The sequence below is a fragment of the Scheffersomyces amazonensis genome (genome assembly GCF_036850825.1).
Source record: "Scheffersomyces amazonensis strain UFMG-HMD-26.3 chromosome Unknown RJT21scaffold_6, whole genome shotgun sequence".
NCBI classification, from domain to species: domain Eukaryota; kingdom Fungi; phylum Ascomycota; class Pichiomycetes; order Serinales; family Debaryomycetaceae; genus Scheffersomyces; species Scheffersomyces amazonensis.
This window is the reverse complement of record NW_027042746.1, coordinates 122,700-145,261: the sequence shown is the minus strand read 5'-3', so window position 1 is coordinate 145,261 and position 22,562 is coordinate 122,700. Positions and strand designations below refer to the sequence as shown.

The 22,562-nt window shown below is 28.3% G+C and overlaps 13 protein-coding genes across 13 annotated transcripts; 7 read left to right on the top strand and 6 right to left on the bottom strand. All coding sequences in view use genetic code 12, as the record gives it.

The window, feature by feature from the left end:
• The first annotated feature begins 5 nt into the window (after positions 1-5).
• On the top strand, positions 6-673 carry RJT21DRAFT_122103 (uncharacterized protein). Its single transcript, XM_064882291.1, has one exon. The coding sequence runs from the start codon at positions 228-230 to the stop codon at positions 555-557; it is 330 nt and encodes a 109-aa protein (XP_064736600.1). The 5' UTR covers positions 6-227; the 3' UTR covers positions 558-673.
• Positions 674-4,034, bottom strand: RJT21DRAFT_122102 (uncharacterized protein). The gene has a single exon (XM_064882290.1). It carries the CDS (start codon positions 3,833-3,835, stop codon positions 734-736), a length of 3,102 nt encoding a protein of 1,033 aa, XP_064736599.1. The 5' UTR covers positions 3,836-4,034; the 3' UTR covers positions 674-733.
• Positions 4,035-5,317: 1,283 nt separating this feature from the next.
• PUP1 (proteasome core particle subunit beta 2) lies at positions 5,318-6,484 on the top strand. Its single transcript, XM_064884791.1, has one exon. It carries the CDS (start codon positions 5,549-5,551, stop codon positions 6,356-6,358), a length of 810 nt encoding a protein of 269 aa, XP_064736598.1. The 5' UTR covers positions 5,318-5,548; the 3' UTR covers positions 6,359-6,484.
• Positions 6,485-6,609: 125 nt separating this feature from the next.
• Positions 6,610-7,812, top strand: AHA1 (Aha1p; the record flags this gene model as incomplete). The annotated part of the gene is made up of 2 exons (XM_064879877.1): positions 6,610-7,131; positions 7,192-7,812. The coding sequence occupies 2 exons, from the start codon at positions 6,610-6,612 to the stop codon at positions 7,663-7,665; spliced, it is 996 nt and encodes a 331-aa protein (XP_064736597.1). The 3' UTR covers positions 7,666-7,812.
• A 400-nt stretch (positions 7,813-8,212) lies between these two features.
• Positions 8,213-9,520, top strand: FDH3 (bifunctional alcohol dehydrogenase/S-(hydroxymethyl)glutathione dehydrogenase; the record flags this gene model as incomplete). The annotated part of the gene is made up of 2 exons (XM_064883049.1): positions 8,213-8,230; positions 8,402-9,520. 2 exons carry the CDS (start codon positions 8,213-8,215, stop codon positions 9,518-9,520), a joined length of 1,137 nt encoding a protein of 378 aa, XP_064736596.1.
• Positions 9,521-9,723: 203 nt separating this feature from the next.
• Positions 9,724-11,742, bottom strand: UTP5 (Utp5p; the record flags this gene model as incomplete). The annotated part of the gene is made up of 1 exon (XM_064883048.1): positions 9,724-11,742. The coding sequence occupies one exon, from the start codon at positions 11,740-11,742 to the stop codon at positions 9,724-9,726; it is 2,019 nt and encodes a 672-aa protein (XP_064736595.1).
• A 581-nt stretch (positions 11,743-12,323) lies between these two features.
• On the bottom strand, positions 12,324-12,923 carry RJT21DRAFT_115480 (uncharacterized protein; the record flags this gene model as incomplete). Its single annotated transcript, XM_064880351.1, has 1 exon — positions 12,324-12,923. One exon carries the CDS (start codon positions 12,921-12,923, stop codon positions 12,324-12,326), a length of 600 nt encoding a protein of 199 aa, XP_064736594.1.
• Positions 12,924-13,220: 297 nt separating this feature from the next.
• On the top strand, positions 13,221-14,423 carry RJT21DRAFT_115479 (uncharacterized protein; the record flags this gene model as incomplete). Its single annotated transcript, XM_064880350.1, has 1 exon — positions 13,221-14,423. The coding sequence occupies one exon, from the start codon at positions 13,221-13,223 to the stop codon at positions 14,421-14,423; it is 1,203 nt and encodes a 400-aa protein (XP_064736593.1).
• Positions 14,424-14,963: 540 nt separating this feature from the next.
• Positions 14,964-16,970, bottom strand: RJT21DRAFT_48826 (FAD-binding oxidoreductase). The gene has a single exon (XM_064884790.1). The coding sequence runs from the start codon at positions 16,847-16,849 to the stop codon at positions 15,086-15,088; it is 1,764 nt and encodes a 587-aa protein (XP_064736592.1). The 5' UTR covers positions 16,850-16,970; the 3' UTR covers positions 14,964-15,085.
• Positions 16,971-17,386: 416 nt separating this feature from the next.
• On the top strand, positions 17,387-19,140 carry RJT21DRAFT_48824 (uncharacterized protein). The gene has a single exon (XM_064884789.1). The coding sequence runs from the start codon at positions 17,491-17,493 to the stop codon at positions 19,075-19,077; it is 1,587 nt and encodes a 528-aa protein (XP_064736591.1). The 5' UTR covers positions 17,387-17,490; the 3' UTR covers positions 19,078-19,140.
• A 22-nt stretch (positions 19,141-19,162) lies between these two features.
• RJT21DRAFT_48822 (uncharacterized protein) lies at positions 19,163-19,817 on the top strand. Its single transcript, XM_064884788.1, has one exon. It carries the CDS (start codon positions 19,279-19,281, stop codon positions 19,705-19,707), a length of 429 nt encoding a protein of 142 aa, XP_064736590.1. The 5' UTR covers positions 19,163-19,278; the 3' UTR covers positions 19,708-19,817.
• Positions 19,818-21,408, bottom strand: RJT21DRAFT_48821 (uncharacterized protein). The gene has a single exon (XM_064884787.1). The coding sequence runs from the start codon at positions 21,357-21,359 to the stop codon at positions 19,929-19,931; it is 1,431 nt and encodes a 476-aa protein (XP_064736589.1). The 5' UTR covers positions 21,360-21,408; the 3' UTR covers positions 19,818-19,928.
• Positions 21,409-21,560: 152 nt separating this feature from the next.
• On the bottom strand, positions 21,561-22,532 carry RJT21DRAFT_396 (uncharacterized protein; the record flags this gene model as incomplete). The annotated part of the gene is made up of 1 exon (XM_064884425.1): positions 21,561-22,532. The coding sequence occupies one exon, from the start codon at positions 22,530-22,532 to the stop codon at positions 21,561-21,563; it is 972 nt and encodes a 323-aa protein (XP_064736588.1).
• Positions 22,533-22,562: the final 30 nt, after the last annotated feature.

Sequence of the window (22,562 nt, the reverse complement as noted above, 5' to 3'; positions counted from 1 at the left end):
AATAATTTAATAAATAATATATATTTCAATACTTAAATAATAAATAATAAATACTAAATAATATACTAAGTATACAATGTATACTATGTAGAATTTTCATTGACTCTGTAAGTCACGGGCCCACTCACGTGTATTTTCCAATGAGTCTCACCAAACAAAAATGAATTGGATTTAAAGGGTAAACCCATAGGCAACAATACTGTAGAAGCAAATTGTAAGCAATCATTATGGGATTCTTTTCAAAATCAGACAATGAAGGAAATGCTCCACCTCCCAATAAAGCCAAGCGTCAGGCATGTTGGGATTCTCGAGACAAATTCTTTGCATGTTTAACAGATAATAATATTGATAATTCACTAGATCCAAATCAATTAGGTAATGTTGAAGATAAATGTGGAAATTATAAGTCCGAGTTTGAAAATAATTGTGTTAAGACTTGGGTTAAATATTTCCAAGAGAAAAGATTTAATGATTTAACTAGACAAAGGTATATTGATAAATTAGAAGCTGAAGGAGCTCAACAATTACCATTTAAGTTAGATAATAGTAAAAGGTAATAACCACATCATGAATATAATTTTACCAATAACTATTCCTTGTACATAGAGAGTTTACAGAAAAATGATTTTTTTTCAAAATTTACTTAGTTTAATAAATAACTATAGATTATTTTGTATTGTATGCGAATACTTTAATGCGATATATAACTACTGTAATAGTAGATGATAAAATATTATGATGCTGTAATGTAGATGGGTTCACGACCAACGATTTGTAACCCTTCTTTATTTAAAACATCTAATACTGTCCCCCATTCATATTCTCCCTTTTCTAATACTAAAAAGCTTAACTCAATTTCTATAGTATCTCCTGAATTAAGTGTAGGTATTGATCTTTGTAATACTCCATTAATTAATATCTTTTTATCAATAGATAATTGACTCTTTATTAAATTAATATTATTACCAGGAGTTATTAAATTCATTGAGATTGGTAAATGCCTTAATATTCCTTTAATTTGATGATTAACTTCATTAGTAATAATTGTTTTAAGGGTATAAAATTCATCTACTTTTAATAAATAATGACTACTTTCCTTTTTAACAGTAGATTTATTAATTTCTCCTATAATAGATGTTAATAAACGAATTTTACTAAATTCAAGTACATTAGCCATTTTAGGAGTTAATCTAATAGTTCTTAATTCAATTTTACCCTTACGTTTATTATCTATAGTTTCCCAATAACCCAGTAAGCTTTCTAAGATATAATATCTTAACCAAAATAATTCTTTCATTTGTAAATCTTCAGCTTCTGACATTAAATAATTCTTAATAAATTGTTTATTTCTTAAAGATGGAATATCTTTTGTAAGATCTACATCTACTCCAATTCTTTTAATAGGAATTAATAATCTAGATGTTTTACCAGGTTCAATAATTTCATTAACTGAAAACTTTTCATCACAACTTATATGATAATCAAAATGACAAGCTAATTTTTCATTCCAAAAATTTCGAACATCTAAAATAAATAAACAATAATCTCCAATTTCTTTATCATTTGAATCAATTATATTAGTTATAAATTTTAATACATCCTTTAAATTTTCTTCTTTACCATCATTAATATATTCTCCTTCAAATCCTTGTAAAGATGAAGAAAATAATGGAATTATATCACAACCAACAATATCAACTGATGATAATATAGTTAAATTTAATGGAACATGAATATGTTTAATAAAACTATTAGTTAATTCATCAGATCTTTTATGAGAATATTCAAGAATTAATTTCAGTTCTTTCATACCTCTTTTACCAATAACTTCATAATCAATTTTAATTTCTGTACCTGGTTGAATAGTTCTATGATGTTCACTAATTGCTTCTTTATTTAAAATTCTAAATGGTTTAACTTTTAATAAATTCCATTCAATTTCATATATATCAGATGCTGGTAATGATTGATTCCCAGTACTACCAGATAATTTTTTATTTAATGGTTCAATACATGAATCCCAAAATGAAAATGATAAATAATTAATTAAAACTTCAGAATGATTAGTTAATGTAATTGAAAATTTATATATTTCTCCTTCTAATAACATTAACCATCCATTACTAATCAGCAGTTTAGTTAATGATAATGATGGTTGAGGTGGAATAACTTGAAGATTTAATTGTCTTACACTTGATCGGTCATTAATATTCCCGTTCTTTAAATTAGTTTCAACCATTTCTAAAGTATTGTGTTTTTGATTATTAACAAATAAATTCTCATTTATACCAATAGATTTAACTTTAAATGATGAACTAAATAATTCTTGATCAATTATTTTAAATAATTGCGGACTACAAGTTCCAACTTGAATATTAAATCCAATTATCTTTAAATCACCTACTTGTAATGGTTTAAAGGCAATTAAAAATATTTCAGTTGATGAACCAGAAACTGTTAAACTAGCAGGAATTATATTTGATGCAGAATTAGTAGTCGACATAGTTGATGGTGGAGGTACTACTACTGAAGTTGTAGAAGCTGTTGATGAAGTGATTTTCTTTAAATTAGTATTAGTTACACTTCTAGATTTATTATTTATCCCTTTAGAATATGATCTAATATGATTCTTTAAAGTTTGAACTTTAAAATCAGATTCAGTAATGATTTCAATATCAACAAGTTCAATTTCAAATGCAAAGGGATTTTGAACGTGAACTTTCAATTGATATACTTCATCTTTTAATAATAATTTATCTTTATTGAATACTGATTTTTCATCAACTTTATTATAAGGATCAAATAAGAAAGAATTAGTATTAGTATTAGTATTAGAATTTCCATTTCCATTTCCATTACCATTACCATTACCATTACTATTAGAATGTCCATTACCATTAATTTTTACTTCACTAACTAATCCACCAATTTGAGATGAATTCTTGTCATATTCAGGAAATGGAACTATTTCATCTTTATCTCGAGGATTAATAAATTGAACTCTTCTAACTAAAAATGGATCCCAATATGGAGTAGTTAAATTTAAATTATTTCTATTAGATAAATAAATTAATGAATCAATTTTATTTTTCAATTTAATTTGATCATCAGGTGGTAAACAATGACTATATCTTGTTAATAAAATTGTACCTAATTGTAATAAAAATTGATAATCTTTCATAGATTCAGCAATTTGTAAACATAATCTTAAAACTTGAATTTGTAAAGATAACCAACTCTTTTCTGAATGTTTTGATGAATCTTCAGCTGAACTTTCTGATTGTAAATTAATTCCATAAATTAAAAATAAATATTCAAAAATATCTCGAATACTTTGAACTTCATCTCTAATTCCTGTTATAAGGGAAAGATTATTTTGAATATCAGGATTTTCATTTAAAAATGTTTGTTCAAGTTTTGGTAAAAGTGCAACTAATAAGAATCGAAGTATAAATGCTCTCTTTCTTAGCATTCCTAAATCTGTATACATAGTTGCTAATGTACAATAAATTCGACATTGATCAAGAATTGGTAAATCAACTAATTGTAATTTAAATATATTATCAATATTAATTAAAATATCAGATTTTGTAAAATAATTTGTATCAATTAAATTTAATTTTGAAGATAATTTAGTAGATCGAACTATATTATCTAATAAATTCCCCTTTGATTCATTACCTCCAAGATATATACCAATTTTAAATTTAATAATTCTTAATAATGATTCAACATAAACAATATCAGGAACTATATTTTCAAAATCATTTGTACTTACTTGATAAAAATTTAATGATTTTAATGAAATTAATCCAATTAATTCTGGAGTTGGCATGGATGTAAAATCAGGTGATGATGATGATAATGTTGATGGTGACAGACTAGGGAAATTAAAATTAATATTATTACTACTAGAAGAATTTCTTGGAGAATAAGTTGAATTCTTTCCATTTATAGTACTAATTGAAGATGTCTTTGAATGTCCATTATTATTATTATTAATATTATTAATAGGTCCAGAATTTGTTGATGAATCTACTGAATTTCTTTTAGGTGATAATAAATCAGGAAATTTAGCTCTAGTTGATGCTTGAAGGACATTATTTAATATTTGATTTGGTAATTTAAATGGTGAATCAATAAATCTTAATAATAATATTGTTATTCCAAGACCTTCAAGGGCATTTCCAAGCCATAAATAATCATCACATTTACGTAAGTTTAATATTGAATCAGTAAAACAATTTAATGCATCTTGATATTTACCAGCTAATAAATAAAAACTTCCCATAAGTTTTAATTGACGAGCATTATGACGTTGTTGACTTTTAGATTTTGCTTCAGCAGGACTTATATTTGAAGATGATGGTGAAGAACCTGAAAATGATACTTTAAAAGATGTAGAACCTGAACTTAATCTCTTTTGAGCATTACTTATAGTTCTTGTAAGTATACTACCATCAGTTATTAATACAGGAGATCTTAAAGTTATATTTGAATATGAAGAAGCATAAGTATCTAAAGCAATTAAAAAATTTTGACTTATATCACACATTAATGTTTCCAATGCCGTTATATTATTTTGAATTAATCCATTATGATAAAAACTTGAAATCAGTTTTTCATTTAATTGTTTTAATTTTAATTTATCATTAGGACTATCAAATATTAAACAATTATGAACAATTGATGCTGGAAATGATTTTTTTAATTCTTCAATTATAATATCTTCATTAAATTCTTCACTATACTTTCCAACTCCTAATATAATAAAAGTCTTTCTAAAGGGTTCAAAATCATGTAAAAATATTGATTCATTATCAGGACTTGAAGTATGAAAATCAAGAAAGATTCTTCCATTAGGGAATGTTTGAGGATTGAAAAATTGGAGTTGAGAATTAGGACTTATATCCATTAGTCGTATTTCATTCATACCTGCTTGAATTATGCCTATATACCTTTGAAAATCTTTCTGTGAACAATTATTAATTGGAACTATTAGAGTTTTCACCTTAGCAGGTGTTATGTAACTATATCTATCAGTCATATTGATATTGATATTGATGCATTAAACTATAAGACAACACAACTTAAATAATTTCTAATATGAAAATTCGATACTAGTACACTACTTCAATTCCACTAATATGTTACTGAATCCTCAATATCTTATGATGTACACTAGAGATAAACAAGTACCGTATTGTTTGCAACTTTATTACTGAATCATAGTTACGTACCGATTCTCGAGGACACCGAAAAAAAGAAAATTACTAGTGGTGCGCAGGTCGTGTGTGCAGCCCTATTTATTGTTAGTAGGTAGTAAGTTCTCACTCTCTCTCACACCGAAGGCAAATATCAGAATCAATCAATGAGAGTATACCTAAAGAGTATACAATTAATTTATACAATACAATACAATACAATTGTGCAATTGTCGTTATAGGAATTTAAGTATAGTGTAGAATTATATTAGTGATACCTTTCATATCATTTATTTTAAATTAAATTAAATTAATTTTATTTCATATCATACCATACCAATATAATGCCAGGATTAAATTTCGATTATTATCAAAGAAATCAATTCTTATCAGCTAAAGGATTTGGTCAACCTATGGCTACTTCTACTGGTACAACTATTGTTGGATGTAAGTTTAAAGGTGGAGTAGTTATAGCGGCTGATACAAGAGCAACTGCTGGAAGTATAGTTGCTGATAAGAATTGTGAAAAATTACATAGATTAGCTCCAAAAATTTGGTGTGCTGGTGCAGGTACAGCTGCTGATACTGAAATGGTAACTCAATTGATTGCTTCTAATTTAGAATTACATTCACTTGCTCAAAATAGACAACCAAGAGTTATTACTGCTTTAACTATGTTAAAACAACATTTATTTCAATATCAAGGTCATTTAGGAGCATATTTAATTGTAGCAGGTGTTGATCCAACTGGGGCACATTTATTATCAGTTCAAGCTCATGGTTCAACTGATATAGGTAAATATCAATCATTAGGTTCTGGTTCATTAGCTGCTATGGCTGTTTTAGAAACTAATTTTAAAGAAGATATGACTAAAGAAGAAGCTATTAAATTATGTGCTGATGCAATTCAACTGGGTATTTGGAATGATTTAGGTTCAGGTTCAAACGTTGATATATGTGTAATGGAAGTTGGAAAAGATGCTGAATTATATAGAAATTATTTAACACCAAATGTTAGAGCTGAAAAGGCAAGATCATATAAATTTGCTAGAGGTACTACGGCAGTTTTAAGAGAAAGTGTTAGAAATATCTTAGATGTTGAAGAAACTGTAATTACTTTTAATTCTAATGATGCCATGGAAGTAGATGCTTAGTAAGTTTATAGGTTTCAAATTAATTTAATATACTTATGACTCTATTTAACTGTATACCTGTATAACTGTATAATTGTTTAACTATTGATGCATGGATGTAGAAATACCGACTCAACTCACCACCCAAATTTTTCTAGATTGTTCCATGCCGCAAATATCACCAATTCCAATTTTTCAACCATTACTTAAAGACATTAGACATTAGCAATAGTAATTACTTTAATCATTACGCTAAAACCTTTAAGATAAACATGGTAGTTAATAATCCAAATAACTGGCACTGGGTGGATAAGAATTGTATTGACTGGACTCGAGAATATTTCAATGAGAAATTACTTGAATTATCAGTAGATAGTGATTTAAATCAAGTAAAAATTTCTAAAGTTTCATCAGTTGAAGGTGATGTTGAAGTATGTCAAAGAAAAGGGAAAGTTATATCATTATTTGATTTAAGATTAATTTTGAATTTTAAAGGTCATACAAAATCTAATCCTGAACATGAAGTTAATGGATCTATAACTATTCCAGAATTAGCTTATGATTCAGAAGAAAGTGATTTACAATTTGATATTAGTGCTCATCAAGATTCTAATAAGAATGATGAAATTATTTCATTCATAAAGTCAAAATTACTTCCCAAATTAAGAACTATTCTTATTCAATTTGGTAAAGATTTAATTTCTACTCATGGATCAGAAATTCAATTATCTCAAGATAAAGTTAATTCTACTTATACAAAGGCTAATCAAACTGCTAGTAATCCAGATGGTACTGTTAAACATGTCAATGTATCTAATGTTGTAGTATCTAGTAAATCATCAACTAATGAAAAGTCAAATACTACAACTTCTAAATCTACTTCTTCATCATCCACATCATCCTCAATTCCAAAGTATAATACTTCTAGTTTATACCTTGAACCTGTTTTCAATACAACTGCTAATCAATTATATATAACATTATTAGATGCCAATAGAATCGGAGCTTGGACTCGTGCACCACCATTAATTGAATCATTCCCACCAAAGGAAGGTAGTGAATATAAATTATTTGGAGGAGCTGTAAGTGGTAAAATTATTAAACTTATACCTGATCAACATATTGTAGAATCTTGGAGATTAGAAGATTGGAAACAGGGACATTATGCTACTCTTGATATTGAATTAAAGGAAGGAGCCGGAGAAACAAAGATGTTAGTTAAATTTACTGGAGTTCCTATTGGAGAAGAAGATCGTGTTAGAGGTAATTTTGAAGATTATTACATTAGATCCATTAAGATTACATTTGGATTTGGAGCTGTATTATGAATGATCATTAATAATTATAAATCATTAATTGTCAATACCCGGCCGAGCTCTGAGATGATAGAAAGTAGAATATACTAGAATATATATATATATAGATTTGAAATATCCGATAAATGCGTACAATATATGTAACTTAAATAAACGCTTTGATTACAAATTCTCATCAGTACCTTGAGTCATACACATAGTGAAGAATCATTCAACGGTCGATTTGTAATAAGGTTAATATTCATAAACTGCAAAATTAGGCTTAATTAAATTTTTTTCCGCTTGTCTACATTTCCGGTTAATCTGACAATCCCGCGTAAATAAAAATATAGTAATAAACGATTGTCGAATTTGTCACGTGCCGGATGCTTTTTCCTAATTAGGATGAAAGAACCCGATGAATCAAATCTCCAGTGGAGGATGATGAGATATTGGAGGAAGCAAGTCAGTATATATATGAAAAATTAACCAAATTAGCAATTTAAAATTATTGATAAATTTGTATTTATTTAAGAAATAATTCATATTACCAATCTGATAATTTTACTCTATAAATATCATGTCTACTGTTGGAAAAGTATGTTTGAAAAATTGCCGAAGCTACAATTGAATTATTATTATACCAAAAAAAATTTACCTTTGTAGTTATATAACTACTTTAGTTATTGATGGATTGAGTAATGAATTCAATTGCTATACTATTCAGAAAGTAGAAATAGAACTATTACTAACTAATTAATTATTATAGACTATTACTTGTAAAGCTGCTGTTGCTTGGGAAGCTGGTAAACCATTATCAATTGAAGAAATTGAAGTTTTACCTCCAAGAGCTCATGAAGTTCGTATAAAAATTTTACATACTGGTGTATGTCATACTGATGCTTATACATTATCTGGTGTTGATCCAGAAGGTGCTTTCCCTGTTATTTTAGGACATGAAGGTGCTGGTATTGTTGAATCAATTGGTGAAGGAGTTACTAATGTTAAAGTTGGAGATTCTGTAATTGCTTTATATACTCCAGAATGTAAAGAATGTAAATTTTGTAAATCTGGAAAGACTAATTTATGTGGAAAAATTAGAGCAACTCAAGGTAAAGGTGTTATGCCAGATGGTACATCAAGATTTAAATGTAAAGGTCAAGATTTATTACATTTTATGGGTTGTTCAACTTTTTCTCAATATACTGTTGTTGCTGATATTTCTGTTGTTGCTGTTAATCCAGAAGCTAAACCAGATAGAACTTGTTTATTAGGTTGTGGTATTACAACTGGTTATGGTGCTGCTACAATTACTGCCAATGTTCAAGAAGGTGATAATGTTGCTGTATTTGGTGCTGGTTGTGTTGGTTTATCTGTTGTTCAAGGTGCCGCTGAAAGAAAAGCTGGTCAAATTATTGTTGTTGATATTAATGATAAAAAGAAAGAATGGGCAGCTAAATTTGGAGCAACTAAATTTGTTAATCCATCAACTTTACCAGAAGGTACAACTATTGTTGATAAATTAATTGAATTAACTGATGGTGGATGTGATTATACTTTTGATTGTACTGGTAATGTTAATGTCATGAGAAATGCTCTTGAAGCTTGTCATAAAGGTTGGGGTACATCTATTATTATTGGAGTTGCAGCTGCTGGTAAAGAAATTTCTACTAGACCATTCCAATTAGTTACTGGTAGAGTATGGAAAGGTGCAGCTTTTGGTGGTGTTAAAGGTAGATCTCAATTACCAGGTATAGTTGAAGATTATATGCAAGGTAAATTAAAAGTTGATGATTTTATTACTCACAGACATCCATTAGAAAATATCAATACTGCTTTTGATGATATGCATCATGGTGATTGTATTAGAGCTGTCATTGACTTATAAAGCCAGCAGCCAGTACTTCATAAATTTTAGGTAACTAGCACTTTTATTCTTTTTTAAATGTTAAGTTGTATATGCTGTTGTTATCCATTCGTTAATAGCAATCAGTACTGGGCGCAATAAAAATATTGATTAAACACTTATTTGTATTTGTACTTGTATTTGTAATTGTTAACTATGTAAAAGATCTATAAATACAGAAATTACTATTCATCATCATCTTCCATTCTGTCATCATTGTTAACATCAATTTCAAGATCACTATAGTTTTCTTCATCTTCAACTGATCCATCGATATCACCGTCATCACCATCTTCCACTTGTGGTTCTTCTTCTTCTTCTTCTTCTTCATAATCATCATGTCCACCTTCTAAATCAACATCAAAATCATCTTCATCTTCACTTAAGATACCTAAAGCTTCAGCATCATCAATTTCTTCAATATATTCAATATCACTATCAATTTCTTCATCTTCATTATCATAACCAGTATTTAAGTTTAAAATTTCCTTTCTTAACCGATTTTGATCATATAACATATTTAATCTACCTTGTAATTCTAATAATCTAGGTAAAGTATCAGCCTTTTTAATTAATGCAGAATGTAAATTTGATAATTTAATACTTAAATTTGGTAATGAAGATATAATTGATCCATGAATTAATACAATCCATTTTAACCAATAAGTTAATTGATCAAATCTTGAAGCTTGACGTTGAATTCTTTCACTTAATCTATCAAGTAAAATAACTGATAATGCAGGATCTAATCTTTCAATTGTATTTTGAATTACTTGAGAATCACGATTACTTAAAACAGTTTCTAATAATGAATGATCATTATTTCTTAATGATTGAGATAATATAACGGCTAATGTACCAGTTTTATCACCTCCAAGTTTCTTCTTACTCTTAGTTGATTGATTTAAAGATTTCTCTTGTGAAAGTTTTTCAAATTTTTCTGCTAATGATTCTTCTTCTTCTTCATCTTCATCTTCTCCTTCAACTTCATTTAAAACATCTCCTAAATTAGTTCCATCACTTATAATAGCATGACCTTCACTATAAAGTTTTGGAGCAGCAATATCATGACCATAAGTTGAATGATTAACAACTTTCAAATCAGGTTTAGATTTGAATACTACTTTTTCAGTAATAAGACTATAATTACCAGAATCATCTAACCATTTAATAGTTTCAAAATAAGGTATATTTGAATGTTCTAACCATGAAAATATTATAAAATCTTCATTTACTGAAATAGAATCAATAGCTAAATTTGAATCCTTTGGACTTTTAATTTCTGTATCTGGTCTAGATAATTTTAATAATGCATTTGATGAATGAGATTGAACATTAGATAATTGTTGTCTTCTCTTCTTTTTAGATGATGGAGTTGATGGTTGAGATTGAGATTGAGATTTTGTTGAAGTTCCAAATATATCATTGAATATTTCTAAATTATTATTTTCATTAATTACTATTAAAATAGATTTATTATCTTGAACTCCATAAGCTATATCAGATACTGAAGATTGAGATACAAATACTGATTTTGTTGAACCCTTTTCAATAGAATATAAATTTATAAATCTATCACCTTTTGCACTAGTTAAGAAAAGATCTTTATTATCAGAAAGAGGGAATATATTATTAATTGGTTGAATATGACCCGGGAATGTCTTTATAATTTCCTTTTGATTAATATTAATTAAATAAATTGAATGTGATCCTACTAATAAATGAGGTTCATTATTATATAATACAGTTGATATTCTATTAACATTTTCAGCCGTTTCTAAAAGATCATTTAAATTAAAATGTTGAATTAATGAAAAATTATTTAAATCCCATTCATAAATATTCCCCTCTATATCACAAGACCAACCTGAATGAGTTAATTTTGAATAATGAAAATCTACTATACTTAAATTCTTTGTACTAGATAATTCTGCTATTATTTCATTAGTTTGAGCAGAATATATTAATGTAGAACCTTTAGTTAAATTAATAGCTAAAATAGAATGTGATTTATTAATAGATATCCATGATAAATTAGTTAATTTATTGGATTTTTCTAATGAAAATGATGTATTTAATGATGTTTGAGATGAGTTAATAGATTTAACTTTAATTTGATGAGTATCTAATGCAATTACACCACTGGCCAAATAACTTATGGTAGGGTCAAACTTTGCACATATTACCGGTCCTACAGATGTCATAATATTATCTATTATAAATTATCCTCTATAGTACTTAATAAAACTTTGAGATGACTTAGTCTGTTACAGTTATCGGTACAGGTGAAAAATTCTGGATACCATCACAAAAAAATTTTGTCTGTGAGCTGAGCTGTGTGCAGGGTTGCGGCTTTCATTTAGCAGCAATTTCCCGATGGGTGCAATAAGTAGTTTTTTAACTGTTATACTTATTTCCTTAAGTATATGCTACAAGATAGATAGTTCAATACTTTACACTACTATGACACTCATCTATCTCCTTCTTCTCCCCCAATTTTTATACCCCGTGTTAGGTCATCTGATATAATGCTAGGATTATCACCAAATAAATCTCCTGAAAGTATGTATGCCATTATATATACCCTTTAATAACTGGGTTTTAGATAGAAGAGCTGGAATAGGTTTAATTCTTCTTTATTTAATAACTACAGTATTTACTTGTAATTTATAATATATATATTAGTTAAAGACAAATTATATGCACATGTATAAAAAGAAAGCATTAAATACACATGTATATATTTAAGCATTATTACCATTTATCATTAATTATCCTATGAATCTTAATCAAGAAGAAATTCTTCAATATCTTGAAGGATAAAGTCATTTCTATGGTATTTATTAAAATACCTTGTTCTTCTAGCATTGAAATCACTTTTAATAAATACCAGAAGAGTATTAAAATCATGTGGACCATATTGGATATAATTGGATTCTATATAATGACCAATTTGATAAAAGAATTCAAAAAAGTAATCTACTTTTTCATGATAGGTAGTTATCTCATCAAGATATTGGAAACCGTCAAATAGTGGCATTATAGATGAATCTCGAGTCTTAAACAACTGATAAAGTTTGCAAGTGTCGAAATATAAAATTAATTGTGACATATATTTCTCTTCGATAAAATTCTCATTAATATGGGTAAATTCCTTGATGATGGAGGATTTACCAGCACTTATATTTAAATTGATATTTCTGAAATTATTTATTTCATCTAAATTCAACATGTGCTTTACAATTTTGGAATACAAAATCAACTTGGTTCTTATAAATTTATCATGAAGAAGATCTTCTTTAGAACCCATACTTAATGCTTGATTAATCTCTTCATTTCTATGAATTTTAAAGCTGGCAGGGCTATCAGGACTGCTGTTGGACATAATTAAATGATAATAAAAGATAATGTGTTAATTAGCTAACGATGTATGATCAATGGAGTGGTTTATAGTTATAACTTTATAAAAAGAATAGGCGCTGTAAAACCGGAAAAGCGCTATAGAAAAAATTGCCCTTTTGTTTGGCTGCAAGAAAAGATTTGTCGAATCTTCTCAGTATGTCTCAAATTTATTGTCGCATATATAATTGAGATTATTGTTAGAATCTACCACTTTCCTAAAAAGTATTGCTGCTGCAAAATGATAAAATGACTTTGTTACATAGAATTAATTTTGCTTTCTATGAATATCTTATTCATCAGATCAAACAATCACGACATGTATCATAACATTTCAAATATTCAACTTAGTTGTGATGACATTCTTGAAACCTTACATGAAGATATATTTCTGACCTACAAATGTATTGGAGCTAATCAGCCAGTAATATTAATGGTAGACACTATGGACGAGCATGAGTTTGTAGATGATGCACCTCGACCTCCTATAGAAGGAATGGCCTTCTCGGACCTGCAAATAAAAGCAGTTGTCTTTACCCATTACAAAAGGCATAAGGCATTTACTATATCATTTCCACAATCACTGGAAGCATTCCTCAAATGTGTACCATATTTAAAAAATTGGAAATCTAGAAAGGTAATATTACATTTTAACTTAGGAATAGATGATAATGGATCAGGAATGTCCTCATTGATTGAGTCGGTAATCCCTTATATTGGATATAACTTGAATCTTGGTGTGAGTATTTACAGAAAGTTTTTAAATGATGGAGAACCAACAAACTTCAATCTACCATATGATTTGCTTTCTAAGCTTGATTTAACTTATTTCAGGTTCTATACTGATTATTTAACATCTGAAATAACAGTACCCTATATCAAGCTTATAAAAGGTTTTCCAGTCCTTGATATCGATGCCTTGAGTAAAAATTTAGAGGAGTTGCATATTGGAGAAAAGCTAAGGATAAAGGAAAGATCAGGGACCAGTAATAGGCATATTGGACTTAAATATGTGTCCTTTGAAACTGTTCATTTAGTCGCACTTCTATGGTTAAGGAGATTTTATTTTAAGGGCATTAAGAAAGCCAGATTAAGAAATCAAATTATGATATCACAAATACTTTTATATAGGAGTAACATCGAGGAACTCGAACTAATTGGTTATAAACATTTACCACCAATTAAATTTTCAACTTTTAATGGATTAAAAAAACTTAAGATTAGTGGTCCTTGTAATGTGCTCCAACAAGTACTTCAGTGTATTACTCCAGATAACTTGGCAATTTTATCTTTATCTTTATCTTGCCCAACTCCAGAATATACATGTATTTCTTATTTCGCCAATGTCTCCTATCATTCACATCATGAAACATATTTTCCAAAGTGGTCCTTCATGGATGGAAAGAAAAAACTTAGTGAACTTGCTGATTTTGCTGATAACGAATTAATAGCACGTATATGGAGGAAACTTGATTATGAATATTAGAATTGAATGTATAGAAAATAAAAAATAGAAAATAGAAAAGTATTATGTATATATGTAAATAATAATAGATAGACTAGACACACCTATAAAATATAATAAAACTTAAAAGGATTAAGTATAGACAGACATTCATCACCTAAACACAGTGCGGTGCAACCCAAAAGGAAACTTTTCAGATCTATAACCAAATAATATAAAACGCGATAAATGATTTATCACCACCTTGAAAACTTTTTGATATTACTTCTTTTAAATCAAGTATGATAAGGTTTATCACTTGTTGTGGATCAGTTACCGGAAGGAGTTTTTTGTGGGGCTTGCAAAGGTCAACTAAGAGTCAAGCTACTATGAACTCAAAGATATTAGTCGAGGCTGCAAAATCTTCTGTAGGGTCTAGTTTTACAAGTTCCAGATTATGATAGAGGATGTAGAACTGGAAAAACATCTCTTACTCCATTGTATGCCTCGACTAAATATATGGAATCACAACATCCAAATACTTCATTTGTTACTTCAGTTTTAGAGATAATAGGACCTCCAGAAACAATCAAAATCATGATTTATATAGATATATAGATATATTAATAATAACAATATTAAACTTTTAAAAATAAAATTTAAAACTTTTACTTAGAATAGATACAAAATAGAAATTCACACGATTATTCATCGGCTGTAGAGGCAATAAAAGCTCCATGAAACTGAGGCTTTTCATTAGGATCAATTTTAAATACTTTATCAGGATTTAAGATTCTTAATGGATCAATAGCTAATTTAATCTTTCTCATAAGATCTATTGGTAATGGACCTACTTCTTCAAGAAGGAAATCTCGTTTCCCAAATCCAATGCCATGTTCTCCAGTACATGTACCTTCAAATTCAATAGCTCTTTTAACCATATTATTAACTACTTTTTCAGCAATTTCTCTATCCTTTTCAGTATATAAAATAAAACTATGAGCATTACCATCTCCAATATGAGCCACTAATGTATTTTTTAATCCATGATTATCTATATCTTGTTTAGTTTGAGTTAAAAATTCAGGTAAATGAGATATTGGAACAACTGCATCGGTTGTCCATAATTGCATGGTAGGATCAATTTCTTTACCATGATTAATCGTAGACCATAATGCAACTTTTCTAGCAGACCAAAGTTCTTCTTTTTCATCTTGATCAATTGCAAATTGAAAATCTTTACTATTATTCTTAGCTGCAATATCTTTAATTTGTCCAATTAATGATTCTAATACTGTAACATTAGATCCACCTAATTTTAAAAATAATGTTGGACGTTCTTGCCATTTTCTTGTAGTTTCTCCTGTTAAATTAATAACTTTCATCATTTTATCATCTAAAAGTTCAGTAGCATTAGGAATAATTCCTTCAAGTAACATTCCATTTACACAATCGGCTGCATCCTTTATAGTTGGGAATGGAACTACTGCAACCGATTCTAAAGCTGGTTTAACATATAATCTTAATGTTGCTTCTGTAACTATACCTAAAGTACCTTCACTTCCAATGAATAAAGAATTTAAATTATATCCAGCACTAGATTTTCTTGGACGTTGTTTAGTTTTAATAATTGTTCCATCAGCCAAAACTACGGTTAAATTAATAATATTTTTATAAGTTTCACCATACCGAGTAGCATTAGTACCTGAAGCATTAGTTCCAACTATTCCTGCAATTCCAGCACCTGGACCAGGATCTGGACCAAATAAAAGTTTATATTCTTCAAGGTAATCAGCTAATTCTTCAAATCCAAGTCCTCCTTGAACTGTAATATCTAAATCTGTTTTATTTAATTTTAAAACTTTATTCATATTAGATATATCAATAACTATACCACCTCGAGTAGGAATAAAATGTCCCTCTAATGATGATCTACCTGTTGTTGGAACAACAGGAATTCTATATTTATGACAAATTTTCATAATATCAGATACTTCTTGAGTCAGTCGAGGATATACAACATATTGAGGTCTTTCTTCTCTTGATGCATGATGAGAATTGAAATAAGTATCAGCATGAGAATCAATTTCTTCTCTTGAATTATTAATTAAAATAGATTCATCTTCAATTTTAGGAGTCGATTTATAAAATACAGCTCTAATTTCTTTTATGGCCAGTTCAATTTCTTCACTGGATGCATAATTTGGAGATTTTAATTGATCAAGTGGTAAAGTTGATAATACTGAAATTGGATTAGTGGAATTGAGTTTATCATTAATTTGAGAATTATAATATTGATAAGTTGCAAATCCACCGATAGATGCTCCACCTATGAATACTAAAGGAGTACTCCAGGATCTAGTTTTGAGCGAATTGTTGCTGGTTGAAAAATTTCTTTGAGAAATCCGTTTACCAAATGGTCTAATATTGGATACTACTCTTTTTATAGATATTGAACGTAGTACCATTTTGAATATATGAATAATTTAATAGGATCTTACCAGTAAACTTGACGAAATTAAATGGACATATACCTTTTGTCTGTGGGGTGAGTGCGAAAAATTAAGGTAATGAAGGTAGATGTTAACGTGGTTGTGGTTGGGTTGTAGTATGTATGTAAATAATTATGCTTAAAATTAGTGGTTGACTTTGTTTAAGCAGATGATGTTATTGCATTATTGTAATTCAAAATCAAAAATTACAAAGAAATATGCTGGCTTATATACTTATTGGTGGTATTGATTGTGGTGATGCTCATAGTCATTTTTTGCGATTCTCACTAAATGACATCACTGTAATTAAAGTCATCTATGCTGCAACCATTTTCGTAATCACATTGTTTACAAATTTGACATTTTGCAGCCTTCACCAGCTGCATGTGCTTAATTACAGTTATATATAACAACATACTTAGAACTATACACTTCCATAATATGGTTAGTTAGTAAAATGCCCATATTAGTTATTGGGATACACGACATTCATTATCTGCGACATAATATTGCAGTAGAATGTCGCACACAACAAAATAGTAGGATCAGATATTTGTCTCTACAAGTTAAATGATTAGACATACTAATGTCGTATATTTATAATCACAACCATCAATATGAGCAATCCAATAGGACCGACATCGAATGATGAATTGTCAAAAGATTCAGTATCAAATGAACTTGAAGTGGATACTTCACTGACAGTACCTTCTTCATCAGATACCTTACCACAAACTTTAAATCAAGATGCTATAATTCAAAAATTAAAAGCAATACCATTAGATAAACTTAAAGAAGTAATAACTAATCAAATTGATTTAGAAATAAGATTAAAACATAAAGAATTGAAATTGACAGAAATGGAAGTTGGAAAAATTGAATCACAAATGTTAATACTAAGAAAGTTCTTTGAAGTACCGAATGATGTAAAAATTGATAATGAACCAAATGAATTCACATTAAAATATTTTGATTTATTAAATAAATCATTAACATTAACTTATAATGATATTACTAGACAAAATCAACGTCAACAAAGTGCAGGCAGTTTGTTTAATTCTGATTATCTTGATGGTTATGATCATTCATCTATAGATTATAATCCATATTCAGTTAGTCATTCTTATAGAACAAGATCAACTACTTCATCTTTAAGACCTTTACAATATAATCTTCCTTTACAACCCCAACCATTAAGCATTACACCTCAACAATCAATATCACAATCTTCAAATACTCCAACAATAACTCCAAATGCTTCTCAACAAAATCTTGCAGCCATAAGGTATAATAATCAAAATTTAGGTTGTTTATATAGACGTACTGATGGAGTTATAGTTAAATTAACTTGTCCAGATTGTCAAAGAAGTAATTTTTCATCAGCACAAGGATTTTTAAATCATAGTAGAATTGCTCATTCTAAAGAATATACATCACAAGATGCAGCTGCTTTAAAATGTGGATCTATAATTCCTGAAATAAGACAAGATCCTACTGGAGAACATAGTATTCAAAGATTAATAGAAAAGGGAATTGATCCAAATCGAAATTTAAATGTAAATGAAGTTCAATTTAATGGAATTAATAATAATGGAGTGAATTCAATAATTCTGGATGTTGGAGTATTGAATAATTCTAATGTTAGGAATTCTATATCCAATTCAAATACTAGAAATAGTAGTATTGAATCAACTAGTAATTTAATAAAAACAAGTTCTTCTGAATCTCTTCTGACACCAACTCCTCATTTTGAAACCAAATACCTGGATGGTGAACTTTTAAGAAAGATTGTTAAAGAAGGGAAAATGAAAAAGGAAGAATATGAAAAGTTAATAGATGATACAAGAAAACCTCTTACAAATGCCCATTTATTTGATGATGAATTTGAAGAAGATTCTGAGGCCATTGAATCGGGGAATTCATCAACCAATCTTACAAAAGCTCTGTCTATTGCCAATGCTAGATCAAAGATTAAGCGTAGAAAATCGAGAGGGGGTATTAATATTACTATAACTCGAGGAGATAGTGGATTAGAGATTGAAGGAGATGATGAGGGAGAGGATGAAGAAGAAGAAGAAGAGAGAGAGCAACAACAACAAGACCGAGAGGAGGAACAACCAGAAGTAATAGTTAAGCAAGAAGATGAAAAGAAACATTCTACACCAACTGAAGAACCGGATCCAAAGAGAAGAAAAAGTAAATAGGTAATCATGTATATAGTACAGGGGAAAATATATAATACATAATAAATAAAAAACAGCACTAACACAAGACATGTTCACTAACTATAGTGTGCTAACTATAATGAACTCTCAGTAAATTTTTCAATACGCGCATATATATTTATTTACTTAGTAAATACTAACAGTGAGATATTAAGCAATCCCATACATAAACCACTAACTATGGAACCAGAATCAATAGATAATGGAAATCAACCAAATATACCGATTGCAACTATAGCCCGAATATTTCGAGAAATAAGTTTTAAAAATGATAATACCCGAATTACTCAAACTGCTCTTGAATTATCAAGTCAATATATTAGTTTATTTATAAATGAAGCAATATTACGATCTAATGAAGAAAGAATAGTAGAGGGAGATGAATTAGATAAAGTGGATGGAATTGATGGAATTGAAGAGAATCAACGTCAAACTCATCAAGTTGATAGAGATGAACAAGAATTAGATGATATAGGTGATGAAGATGTAATTGATCCACCAGAAAGTCAAACCCAATTTGGGGTAGATCAAGAACATGTTAAACTTAGTGAATCACTTGATTCTCATCATTTATCAAAGATAGCTGGAGTATTAATTCTTGATTTTTAATAAATAATGTATTACAATTAGAAGTACCATACTAATTTAATGAATGACTACATGCTTTAAGCTTAGTCTGATTATGGGTCTATATTATTGACCCAGTTGAAACATACAAAATGTATGGGAATCCCAGAGAAAATAGGTGCCTACAAGAACGAATACAATTGCGTATTAGTCTCTTCATATGTCTATAATTCTGATTATTATATAGTTATATAATTATATAATTATATAGCTGAATCTAATTCAATTATATTCCAATACTTAAATGATAATTTTTGTGGGGGAGTAATTGAAGCAGCCGTTATTTCTTTACTTTTAAATGAAGAAGGTAATTCTGTTTTTATCTTAATATGTAGAGGAAGCTTTATTGTAGCATTTCTTAATTGAGAAATTGCTATATGAATTGGTATTGTATACCAATTACTACCTTTATCTTCTAATTTTGGAAAATCTATTTCTTCTTCTTCTTCCTCTTCAAATTGTTGTAATTGACTTGAAGTAGTTGACATTCTTACATTAGAATTTTGTAAGGATTTTTTTCTACTTACTAATTCAGCAAGTGAAGCTGAAGTATTTTTAGTTAATAAAGCAGTTGGAATATTCTTTATAAATGATTTATTAATATTAGGACCAATAATAAATTTATTTATTGGAATTGTAACATCAATAGATTTATTAGAAGTTGGTGGATTTATAAATTGTGAAGGAATTTGTGCAGTTGTTGATAATGTTATAACACATTTAGATGGTAATGGATTTATAAAATTTAATAAATAAACATTTGTTTTATACTTTGTAACTTTTATAATTGGTAAATAATCCACAGCTGATAATTTAATTGTAAATTTATGTAATGATGGACTATCTCGAATTATTGTAGGTTGTAATAATTTAGTATTACAAGTTAAACATCTCAAAGAATATTTTATTGAGAGTTGTTTAGCAAGGGGGAATCTTCTACGATTAACTTGCCATGAAGAATAAGTATTTGAATGATGTAAGGGACTAGAAGAATCAAATTTAATGGAATTTAATCTTGGAGTAATATCATCAGTTTTCTGATCAATTTTAAAATTGGTTTCACCAGTAGTTACAATTGGTGTTGGTGAAGATAAAGTTGTGAGATTTAAATTCTTTAATTTTAATTCATCTAATGGAGAATTAGTATTAGTATCAGTTTCATTGTTATTATCATATTGATTCTCAAAAGTTTTCTTTAATTGATTAAATAATTTATCATGAAAATCTTCTCTTTCTGATCTTTCTTGATTTATAATTGAATGTAATGATTTAGGTTTTTCAATAACTGAAGTTTCAAATTGGAAAGGACAATAATTACAAGTAAAAATAAATGATTTACCATTAAGGGCATGATTTACAATATTTATTGATATAATTGCTTCACATCTTGGACATTCAAAGCAAGTTTTTGTACATCTTTTTAAATGAATCTTTTCAGTATAATCCACTAAACAATTAGAACAATATTTAGATATTATATGATATTGACATTGTTGAATAGATTTTGGTTGTTGACATGTAGGACAGAAATAGAGATCAGCCAATGGATATATATTACTAAGATCTAAATCATTAGGATCTCGAACTATATGAGATGAACTATATATATTGGAATCATTATAGATATATGTCATGACATTGAAATCTAGCTATTATTATATAAGCAAACTTTATAGAAATAGAAATATAAATATAAATATAAATAAATATTTTAACCGCGTTAATCGATATTTGACATTGTGATGTCATTGAAAAAAAATACCTTTACCCAAAGTGGAAGCCATATAGTAGCACCAACAACTTAATCTTAATCATCAATCATCATTATTCATTCTTCAATCTAATACTCCAACTCCTAAGAATTGAATTAAGTATTCTTTCATTTCTTGAAAGGAAAGACTCTTATTATTTAAATTATAAAAATTAAAATATTTCATAAGTTGATCCTTTGATATTTTTTCAATTTGTTCTAATGATGATAATGCTTCTAAATTTTCTTCTGAAGGAAATTTATTGGCACTATTAGCAATTGGTTCAAGACTTGTCGTTTGATTTTGATTCTTAGCTCTCAAGTTTTGTAACATAGTACTCTTAAACATTTCTTCTAACATAATCAATTGGAATTGTTCAACAGGAGTAAGTTTGTATTTCATCGAATTCTTCTTCAGAGATGAAGAAGATGCATCTAAACCAGAATCAAGACAAAATTTAACAGCTTCTGTAGTAGATATAGAATCAATTGTAGTAAGTTTTGTTGAATTTTCCGAAATAGTTTTCTTAATATCATCAACAGCACTGGTATATCTCTTTAAAGAATGTGAATTATATTTTGTTGTTTGTTTATCAAATTTCTCTAATAACTTATTCTGATCTAATATATGACGTTGTAAAGTAGTAAATAAAGCTGTTGATTGATTTGTCAATATTTTCTTCTCATATTGAATGTTTAAATGAATTAAATATTCTAATTTAGATACCAATTTCTTATTAATAACTTTAACCAAATCATCTAATGTTGGAATAGATTCATAAATTGATGAATCAATATTATATTGAGTTAATAAACCAATTTCGTGAAATCTTGTAAGGATTTGATTTTTAAGAGTTTGGGCACTTGCTAACCTCATCTGAAGAGTGATGAATTGTTGTTCTAGTGCTTCTTTATCTAATTTTGATGGATCAATCCTACAACCAGTGCTATTTGAAGTACTTGATGAACTAGAAGACAGAGGAGTTTTTTTAACAAAATCAACCATGGACTTAATGCCCTTGGATTTGAGAAATGATTTATTAGCTTCTTGTTTCATAATCTATGTTGGTGGCGTAGTTAGTATGAT